The sequence below is a fragment of the Entelurus aequoreus genome, linkage group LG07 (genome assembly GCF_033978785.1).
Source record: "Entelurus aequoreus isolate RoL-2023_Sb linkage group LG07, RoL_Eaeq_v1.1, whole genome shotgun sequence".
NCBI lineage: Eukaryota > Metazoa > Chordata > Actinopteri > Syngnathiformes > Syngnathidae > Entelurus > Entelurus aequoreus.
Window position 1 is genome coordinate 11165204 of NC_084737.1, and position 12084 is coordinate 11177287.

The 12084-nt window shown below is 36.2% G+C and overlaps 1 protein-coding gene across 1 annotated transcript in view; it reads right to left on the reverse strand.

Moving 5' to 3' along the window:
• The window catches only part of LOC133653366 (uncharacterized), a 54260-nt gene that overhangs the window by 5953 nt on the left and 36223 nt on the right, over positions 1 to 12084 (reverse strand). The window contains 1 exon segment of the mRNA XM_062052553.1: positions 2884 to 2970. Within this exon segment, the coding sequence (XP_061908537.1) occupies positions 2884 to 2970 (87 nt within the window).

Sequence of the window (12084 nt, forward strand, 5' to 3'; positions counted from 1 at the left end):
CTGTGGCTATAAATGTAGCTTACCACCACCAGGTGTAAATGAATGAGGGGTTCCTACTTCTCTTGTGAGCGCTTTGAATATCTAGTAATAGAAAAGCGCAATATAAAATCTAATCCATTATTATTATTACCTCCGAACCGTACCGAAACGGTTCAATACAAATACACGTACCGTTACACCCCTATCTACGACACAAAGCTAAGACGTCAATAGCTTAGCATAGGTATCCAACTACATTAGATTGCTTTTAGTGTAAAAAAAAACAATACCAACGTAGTCTTCAATTTTTCTGTGTCTAAACCTCAGAAGTCCAAGCTATGTACAATTGAATGCTGAGGGTGTGGCCTATGTCAAGGTGTGCACAGTTATTAGGTAGACTCTTCTCCTTAGGCAAAACATTTCAGGGAAAAGGCAAACAGGGTAAGATGATAAAGAGTCTTTCAGAGGGATGCAGCGACAAATGACATGTTAAAATACTAACAAGTCAACACGTAACATCCAACATTTTTGTTAGGGTCTTGCTAACTTTTCACTTCCAATGTTGACCCGGTACAACCCTTTTGTGTGAATGAGTGTGAATGAGTGTAAATGGGGGAGGGAGGTTTTTTGGGTTGGTGCACTAATTATAAGTGTATCTTGTGTTTATTATGTTGATTTAAAAAAAAAAAAAAAAAGATACCGATAATAAAAAAAAAACGATACTGATAATTTCCGATATTACATTTTAAAGCATTTATCGGCCGATATTATCGGACATCTCTAGAAATTACTCAAACAGGGAACAATGGTAGTTATTAAAAATACTAACTTATTTATTATTAACTGTCTGTAATGGACGTATGCTGTCTATTGCTATAGTAATCAACTTATCCATAATTTTCTATTTTATTGACGCCACCTCCATTATTTGCTACGAGTTATTTCTTGAATTCAATAGTGTTTCTCACCCTCTGGCACTCGCAACTTTCTTTGGTCCCATGGGGTATTTTTTGCAGTTGCACTTTGTTTGTGCTCTCCATTACACGGAAACATTCACTGACAAACGCACTAGTTTAAACGTCTCGTAATGTCCTGTGTTATTATGTATTATTACTATGTACTGCTTTTATATTTCCAGTATTATGTATTATTACTTTAAACTGTTTTATATTATATTTTTTATCCTGCAAAGCGTCTTTGAGTACCCTGAAAAGCGCTATACCAAATAAAATGTATTATTATTATTATATTATAATTTAAGTGGAGAGGTAATTAATTGTTGGTTACATCTAGTGGACACAATAATTCATTAACTTAAGATTGTGATGTAGTAAGTTGAACGATGCGGATACTTTTGTTACTGCATACTTTCTAATACGCTTCTGCCTTGGAGACTTTGTATGTGTAAGTAATATGCAACTATAAATGTTTGATACTTGTTTATATTGACAAATGTGCGGTTTTAGACTGCAATATTGTTCAATTAAAGACACGTATTACGTATGTCTAGCTTGTGTGTTATTGTGTGCTTAGCTGTTGTGTAGCTGCGAGCGCCTAGTAGCCTAATGCCTACCATGTCTTTTATAAAAGACTTGACTACAATAGAAGAAAGGACAAACCTTGTGTGTTTATTGGAAAACATTTAGATGTTCACGGGCTGTCCCGCTTTGCAAAAGTAAACTGCTTCTATCGGAGCACTTTTACCTGTGATTTTATATGCGATCCGATACATTTTTTTGTTGTTGCTGATATCGGAAGGATTATAATATCGGATTGGGAGACCCTTAGTTTAAGTCAGGGGTGTCCAAACTTTTTCCACTGAGGGCCGCACACTGAAAAATCAAAGCAAGCGGGGGCCATTTTGATATTTTTTTATTTTAAAAACCAATACAATATATGTATACAAAATATACATTTAGGCCTCCACTCAGGCTTGATCCCAGGGACCCCAAAGAGTTTTGGTAAAAAAAATATATAAAATGTGTCATTATTCAGTATTATTATTTTTATTTTTTTTCAAGTTTTAAATCTCTAGATCAACATTAGATCTATCTGTCAATATAAAGTTTTTAAAGATTTAAGTCGTATGCTCTTTTTGTCAAAGAAACCCTGTTTTTTTACGGAAAAAACACAAAATATGCAACATTTTCACCCAATAAAATTTTTAAGTGGAATATTTGAGATTATATAATAATTGGAGACTTAAAAAAGTCAATAACTCATAACACCATTTATTTTAATTCATTATTATTTTTTGAGCGATGACACTTAAAAACAAATCACACCAAAATTATTGGGGAACCAAAAGGGTCCTACTCATTAAAGTGTTAAAAAATAAATTATACTTTTTTTTTTACTGTTTTAACACAATAATCTCGAGATCAACTTCAGATCTATCCGTCAATTATAAGTTGTATTGTTGTTTATGTTTTTTGTTTGTTCGTTTTAGGCCCTTCTTTAAAAAAAAAAAAAAAACAGCTCAATTTTGTATATGGCAAACACAAAATATGCAACATTTTCCCCAAAAAATATCTCAAAGTGCAATATTTAATGTGACGTAATTAGAGCCTTGGATAGGTCAATAATTCATAATAACATTGATTTTGAATCATTATTATTTTTTAAAGAAAGAAACAGCCTGCATGGCAGCTTTGTGTTATTAGAGTAAACATTGCAACATTTTCTTGTTACATTTCACCTGTTTGGTCTTTCATACCACTTTTTATGTTTTAAATTTTTTTAAATCGTATTCTAAAATGGGCCGTGGGGCCGTTAAAAAATGACCTGCAGGCCGCAAATGGCCCCCGGGCCGCACTTTGGACATCCCTGGTTTAAGTGAAGGATATATAATAGACCTGAGAAGATAACGAAGCTAGCATGAAGCGGTTATCCGAACCCACTCACTGATTTGGTGTTGACATCAGCGCCGGCGTTGGCGACCAGAGTGGCCATGTCCTCGCTGCCGTGTTTGGCGGCCCAGTGCAGAGCGGTCTGTGCGAGACAAGAAACATTGTACTTAAGTATTTAACATTGGAACATGCATCATTCTTGTTTGAATATTAAAAGTTGTTCACTTGTTTTTACACTTCTGTGACATCCATGAATATAGACTTAGACTTCCTTTTTATTGTCATTCAAATTTGAACATTACAGCACAGATAAGAATGAAATTTCGTTGCATTAGGTCATGGTATTGCAGGATAAAAAATCAATAAGGTGCAGATATAAATAAATAGATTACTGTACAGATAAATATATTGCACTTTTTCATATGCATCCACGTTTATGGATGTATGTTATATTGTCTTTATATTCCAGCCAGTTAATCCATTTTTGGGGGGAATTGAGGGGATTATTATGATGCGTTCAAGAGTCTTACGGCCTGAGGGAAGAAGCTGTTACAGAACCTGGAGGTTCTACTACGGAGGCTGCGGAACCTCTTTCTAGAGTCCAGCAGAATATGACTTTAAGGCAGGGGTGTCCAAAGTGCGGCCCGGGAGCCATTTGCGGCCCGCAGGTAATTTTTTAACGGCCCCGCGGCACATTCTAAAAATACGATTAAAAAAATAAAAAACATAAAAAGTGGTATAAAAGAGCAAACAGGTGAAATGTAACAAGAACATGTTGCAATGTTTACTCTAATAACACAAAGCTGCCATGCAGGCTGTTTCTTTCTTTAAAAAATAATAATGAATCAAAATCAATGTCATTATGAATTATTGACCTATTCAAAGCTCCAATTACGTCACATTAAATATTCCACTTTGGAATATTTTGGGGGGAAAATATTTTGTGTCTGCCATATAAAAAACTAAGCTGTTTTGTTTAAAGGGCCTAAAACGAACAAAAAAAATAAATAAACAACAACAAAAGTTATAATTGACGGATATATCTAAAGTTGATCTTGAGACTATTGTGTTAAAAGTAAAAAAAAAAAAAGTATGATTTATTTTTTAATACTTTACTGAGCAGGACCCTTTTGGATCCCCAATAATTTTAGTGGGACTTTTTTTTTTTAAGTGTCTATTTAAGTTGCTCAAAAATAATAATGAATTAATGTTGTTATGAGTTATGCTACATACTCCAATTATTACATAATCTCAAATATTCCACTTTAAAATATTATTGGGGGAAAATATTGTATATTTTGTGTTTTTTCCATAAAAAAACTGGGTTTTCTTTGACAAAAAGAGCATACAACTTAAATCTTGAAAAAACACTTTATATTGACAGATACACCTAATGTTGATCTGGAGATTTAGACCTTGAATAATAATAATAATACTAAATAATGACACATTTTAAATATTTTTTTTACCTAAACCCTTTGGGGTCCCCAGGATCAAGCCTGAGTGGAGGCCTACATGTATATTTTTTTATACATATATTGTATTGTTTTTTAAAAGGGGTAGGATTAAATAAGCTTTGCTTCTTCCTACTCCTTTTCGGTGATGTAAATGAAATGATATGAAATTGTGTGATGTATTATGATGTAAATGTGTTCATGTTCGAAATAAACTAAAAGAAAGAAAGAAAGAAAATAAAAAATATCAAAATGGCCCCGGCTTGCTTTGATATTTCAGTGTGCGGCCCTCAGTGGAAAAAGTTTGGACACCCCTGCTTTAAGGGGTCATATTATGATTTTTTTTCAACCTTTAAAACACTTCCTTCACTACAAAACATGTAATGGTGGTTCTTTGGTCAAAATGTTGCATAGATTATATTTTACAGACCATCTTCAAGCCGCTTTCTGACCTTCTCTTCAGGATGCTCCGTTTTGTGGGCAATCTTATTTACGTGCCTCCACTTTGACAATGTCTTCTCCCCGTCAGCCATGTTGTAGTTTTTAGCGCTTCCATATCACGTCAACTGACAGATATACGTTAGAACTATATACTACTTTGTATTGGAAATGGCAATGGCGGAGGATGCATGTACAAGACAGTCTGCCCCACGACAAGGGGATAGAGAAAAAGAATGAGCTTATCAAAATACGTGCGGACTTGCGCAAAGTTTTTCGGGTAAATCTCTACCACATATGGACATATCAGCTGCCGTCACACTCGGTTTGTGTAAATTGGAGTAAGTATGAAGGAAGGCAAGGTTGTTTTATAACTATCACCGCCATGCCTCCATGGTTTGATTTCACATTTTCAGGACTTATGCAGATCCCAAATACACAAAAAGTGGGTACCAATAGGTAAGAAAAGTAAGTTTTGCATAATAGGTCCCATTTAAAAGCATTTGTTGTATTGCATCATTTCACGTGACGTCATGTCCGGTTGCTGTCGCCTAAAGAGGTCCTTCTGGAGGGGGGCGTGGTCTGCAGGCCTGCCGCGGAGCGCGGTGTGTAAGGACCGGCCTCGAAGCCAGCGGCAGGTGAGTAGATTGCCCAGCTGGGGCTTGTTATCAAATCACCCGTCGCCCTTATTAGCAGCAGCCGGGACGAGACACGAGGTTGGAGTGGGAGGAGAAGACACATGCCAGAGAGACTGAGAGAGCGAGCAGACTGAAAAGTCACCAGAGCGAAGACTGCTGGAAAGCGGGCTATCCTTGTGCGTGTGTGCTTACAATAAAAAACTTGTTCAAACCTGACCACTGGGCTCCCAGAAGATCTGTCGGCACCAGGAGAACCCACCATAAAGAGAGACTTTCACAGTCCTATTATCCAAAACCAACTTTTCTAACCTATTGGCACCTCTTTTTGTGTATGTGGGATATGTGTACATCCCAAAAATTTGACATTAATAATTGAGGCATGGCGGAGATATTTTCAAAACAATCAAATATTTGTTTGTAATTGTTGTGTTGTTTTTCCCAGTTGTGATGTCGGCAAATATCTCCATATAAAAAGGTAGAACTGTACCCAAAGGGCTTTACGCGAGCCCGCCATTGTTGTCAGCGCTGTATGGAATAAGCTCCTTCTTTTTGTCTTATCTTGTGCGGGGCAGACTGGCTCGTACATGCACATGCATCCTGTTGCCATTTCTAATGCAAAGTAGCGTATAGTTCTAACTTATATCTGTCAGTCGACTCGCCATGAAAGCGCCTAAAAACTACAACAAAGATGACAGGGAGAAGACGCTGTCGGAGTGGAGGCACGTAAATAAGGCCGCCCACAAAACAGCGCATACTGAAGAGATGGTCAAAAAGTGACTTGAAAACAGTCTGTAAAACATAATCAATGCAAAGAACCACCACTACATGTTATGTAGACCACAAGGAAGTGTTTTAAATGTAGAAGAAAAAAAAATCATAATATGAGACTTTTAAGGATACAAGCATATTTGAAGCAAGTAGTCAATTGAAAGCAGAGTGAAAATGTTGCCCGTGGAAATAGTTCTAATAGAGATTTCTGTATATAGAAAAGAAAAAGAGCTCCTTTGATGGTATACAGAATGTACGCCATAGTTGCTAAGGGATACAGAGCCTATTAGAGATGTATTCATCGAGTTTAATAAGTCCAACATTGTCCTTCATGGTTTAAGGCAGGGGTCGGCAACCCAAAAAATCCTTCTGGAGCTGCAAAAAATGTAAAGCCTTATATAAGTCTTATAATGAAGGCAACATATGGTGTAAGTGTTTATATTAGCTATTAACTAGGGATTATCGGCCGATAAATGCGTTAAAATGTAATATCGGAAATTATCGGTATCGGTTTTTTTATTATCGTATCGGTTTTTTGTTTTTTTTAATTAAATCAACATAAAAAATACAAGATACACTTACAATTAATGCACCAACCCAAAAAACCTCCCTCCTCCTTCACACAAAAGGGTTGTTTCTTTCTGTTATTAATATTCTGGTTCCTGCATTATATATCAATATATATCAATACAGTCTGCAGGGATACAGTCCGTAAGCACACATGATTGTGCGTGCTGCTGGTCCACTAATAGTACTAACCTTTAACAGTTAATGTTACTCATTTTCATTAATTACTAGTTTCTATGTAACTGTTTTTATATTGTTTTACTTTCTTTTTTATTCAAGAAAATGTTTTTTTTTTTTTTTTTTTTTTTAAAGTACCTTATCTTCACCATACCTGGTTGTCCAAATTAGACATAATAATGTGTTAATTCCACGACTGTATATATCGGTTGATATCGGTATCGGTTGATATCGGTATCGGTAATTAAAGAGTTGGACAATATCGGAATATCGGATATCGGCTAAAAGCCATTATCGGACATCCCTACTATTAACTGTTTCGCAGGCAGACGCAAATCTTTGTTGATAGAAATGTTGAAATGTAATATTTATTGTACCAATTTTTGGAACATTGGAAAACATTAGTGAAACGGAGGCTTCTAAGAGGGTGAGATAACTCCTGGAAATGACTGGCTTAGAATGGCCAAAGTTATAGATGCGTGTGTCCACGTTAAAGGAAACGGCAGGCTGTCTTCTTTTAATAGATTTATTGCAAGCTGGGTAACGTTTGCTGTGGCCTAAAACGACATGTCACACAAACAACTATCTGAAATGCAGCCAATATTACGTACAGATAATGTGTCATGAGACATGCAAATATAAATTAATTATAAAGACCTATCCTATCCTAAATTAAATAAACTGAGGACATAAGAAAATTAAATGAGCTCAAATATACCTACAAACGAGTCATAATGATGCAATCTGTACATACGGCTAGCCTAAATAGCATGTTAGCATTGATTAGCTTGCAGTCATGCAGTGACCAAATATGCCTGATTAGCACTCCACACAAGTCAATAACATCAACAAAGCTCACCTTTGTGCATTCACACACAGCATAAAACGTGAGAGCGTCGAAGAAAGTTGTACATGTAAACAAACTATGGTGCGTTCAAGGACCGCCAAAATTAGTAGGACAAAACGGCGCTCGCCAAATCCTCTCATCAGTGAATCATGTTTAATATAAACAGTTGGATTTCTAACAATTATGAAGGTTTGTGTCACGTTTGCTCTCTTACAGAAACAATAATAATACAAAAATTATATTTTTTCCACCATCTTTTCCATTTTCATCCATTTTTGAAAAAGCTCCAGGGAGCCACTAGGGCAGGGGTCCCCAAACTACGGATCCGGCCCGCCAGCGTCCAAAATCAGGCCCGCGGGAAGTCCCAAGTATTAAAAAAAAATAAAAAAATCAAATAAAATAAAAAATAAAATAAATAAAAATCTGTCTTTTCTTGTCCACTTTGTACCGCTTGCTACTCACGGTGTCTCCTAGCCGCTCAGGCAAATCATATTGTCTAAAAATGCATTTTCTCATCGACACTTGTGATTTAGGGCTATATAAATAAACATTGATTGATTGATTGATTGATAACGTGACATCATCACACGCGCGGAAAGTGCGCTATATATATCTAATATATATATCTACATATATATAGCTATATCTATATATAGCTAATATATATATATATATATATATATATATATATATATATATATATATATATATATATATATATATATATAGATATATATATCTATATATATAGATATATATATCTATATATATAGATATATATATATATATATATATATATATATAGATATATATATCTATAGATATATATATACAGCCCGGCCCCCGGCGAAATTGTTTTAACCCAATGCGGCCCCCGAGTCAAAAAGTTTGGGGACCCCTGCACTAGGGCGTCGCTAAAGAGCCATATGCAGCTCGAGAGCCACGGGATGCCGACCCCCGGTTTAAGGTCTCATTCTTGGAACCATCCAGATGTGCCTTAGTACTTTTGTCTTCCTTGACAATGTAAAAGGAAGTGTTGGTGACCAGATAGTTTGAAAAGTCCACTAAACTAGGGCTGGGCGATATATCGAATATACTGGATATATCGCGGGTTTGTCTCTGTGCGATATAGAAAATGACTATATCGTGATATTGGAGTATACGTTCTCACGCAGTTGCTTTTAGCTGCGGGCATTACACTACAGGCGTTTCTCACTCTTTCTTGTCTCTCCTTCTCACAGAGAGATAAAACAAGCGCACCTTCTTACATACGTCACATACTGTCGCGCGTGCAACGTCATACGCTCTCGCGGAGTAGAGAGGTAGCGGAATGGGTAGCGTTAGCAATGGTGCTAGCAGTGCGATGCAAGTGGTAATACGAGAGAGAGAAGGTGCAAATCTGGTAAGAAATGAAGGAAGAATTAATTCCCAAGAAAAACAGCAGGGGGTCCATCGTCTGGCGGTGGTTTGGCTTCAAGCGGGAAGATGTTGAACAGACAACCGTAATATGTCAAAGCGTTGCTACAAAAAGTACCATTACTGCTAATGTGTAGCATCATTTGAAAAATCCCCTGCGAGAGAATAAGGAGTGCTTGAAACTTCGCATGTCAACATCTGCGGCCGGTGCCACACCCACAAAATGCCCGAGCAACCATTTCCACATCAACACCGTATGAAAAAAATTGTCAACAATAGAAGGAGATAACATCCGCAGTAACCTACCACATAGCGAAGGACATACACTATTTGATTTCCTATTATGCAGCTCATTTCTATTTGACAGTTATTGAAATATCTTGTGTGACATCATGCACAAAAGTGCACTTTATTTGTTTTAAACTATTGTAGTGGCGTTCTGTACAAAAAGTGCACTTTAATTTAGTGTTGTTTTGATATGTCATCTTAGTGACATCATGCACAAAAGTGCACTAATAGCTTGTTTTAAAATGTCTCTGACAATCTTGCACGTTCTGTTTTGGAAATGACATGAATGTTTGTGCTTAATAACTGTTTAATAAATACAGTTTTGGTAAATTGACTTAGTTGTGATTTCCCTCTCTGCATGAAAGTTTAAAATGAGCATATATTAATGCAGTATGAACAAGAATGTTTTAATGTAGACACATAAAATCATCATACTGGTGTGATTATATGCATCAAGTGTTAATTCAAGGCTAAGGCAAAATATCGAGATATATATGGTGTATCGTGACACGGCCTAAAAATATCGAGATATTAATAAAAGGCCATATCGCCCAGCCCTACTTCAAACATTTCCTGTTTAAGTAAAACAAATAATTTATTATGGCCACAGCCTGACCCTGTAACAAATCATTACTTATATATCCTAAGAGAGAAACTACTTGTGTCCATATATTTTACGATGAAGAAGAATAATGTCCGGACAATTGGTGTCACTAAATGCGAAGCAGACATGATAGTTACAATGCCAACCTGGGACTGTCAGGGACAACATGGAGAATCATTGTGGCTACAAGTTGCGGCTCGGCCAGCTGCACTCAAAGAGGGTCGAGGATGAATGGAGGGACGGTTTCCTGCCTAATTACAAAATAACACAGCACTGTGCGCACGGCAGGGGGGGTCGGCCCGGCCGCCTGTCACCCTGGGCAAGATTGATGATGTTAGTGTGACCCGCAGAGGGGAGCCCCACCCAGACACGACTGTCAGCGCGCGTCAAGGCGCAGTAACGACTCTCATTTAAAAAAGCTACGCCCACACGTTGGCGTGCAATGCGAGGCGAGTATGTAGCAGAAGGGGAACGAAAACACACATCCACCTGTCGGCCTGTGATCTCCCGTGTTTTTCCATCACTCTTTAAGGTGTATAATTACGGGCTATCAACAGGTGTCGGCTAAATAACCACAACCATGCCGCCGGAATCGGACCCTTAATGCGGAAAATCAAACACTGGGGCCTTGAGAAGAAGTCATTATCCTGGGACAAGAGTAAATAAGCTCAGCTGTGATAAAAGGCTGCAGGATGGAAGTTCTTACAAGTATTTGGAGTCCAGGGCAGGTTGTGTGGGCCAAAGTTGTGTTTTTCATGCAATATAGTCGAGCTTTTAATGGGCTTCATGCTCTATGAACATCTGCACCAGGTTTTGTCCACTGCAGTGTTTCCCGTATATTCATTTATATGTGGCAACCCCAGCGCAAATAAAGTTTGCAAAATATATATATATATATATATATTAGGGCTGCAACAACTAATCGATTAAATCAATTAAAATCGATTATTAAAATAGTTGCCGATTAATTTAGTCATCGATTCGTTGGATCTATGCTATGCGCAGAGTTATTTTTATTTTGTATTTTTTAATTTTTTTTTAATAAACCTTTATTTATAAACTGCAACATGTATAAACAGCTGAGAAACAATAATCAAAATAAGTATGGTGCCAGTATGCTGTTTTTTTTTCAATAAAATACTGGATAGGATAGAAATGTAGTTTGTCTCTTTTATCCGATTATTAATCGATTAATCGAAGTAATAATCGACAGATTAATCGATTATCATATTAATTGTTAGTTGCAGCCCTAATATACACTACCGTTCAAAAGTTTGGGGTCACATTGAAATGTCCTTATTTTTGAAGGAAAAGCACTGTACTTTTCAATGAAGATAACGTTAAACTAGTCTTAACTTTAAAGAAATACACTCTATACATTGCTAATGTGGTAAATGACTATTCTAGCTGCAAATGTCTGGTTTTTGGTGCAATATCTACATCGGCGTATAGAGGCCCATTTCCAGCAACTATCACTCCAGTGTTCTAATGGTACAATGTGTTTGCTCATTGGCTCAGAAGGCTAATTGATGATTAGAAAACCCTTGGGCAATCATGTTCACACATCTGAAAACAGTTTAGCTCGTTACAGAAGCTACAAAACTGACCTTCCTTTGAGCAGATTGAGTTTCTGGAGCATCACATTTGTGGGGTCAATTAAACGCTCAAAATGGCCAGAAAAAGAGAACTTTCATCTGAAACTCGACAGTTTATTCTTGTTTTTGGAAATGAAGGCTATTCCACAAAATTGTATGGGTGACCCCAAACTTTTGAACGGTAGTATATATATATATATATATATATATATATATATATATATATATATATATATATATATAGATATATACACACACACACACATATATATACACACAAATACATACATATACATATATGCATATATATACACATATATATATATATATATATATATATATACACATATATATATATATATATATATATATATATATATATATATATATATATATACACACACACATATATATATATATATATATACACACACACATATATATATATATATATATACACACAC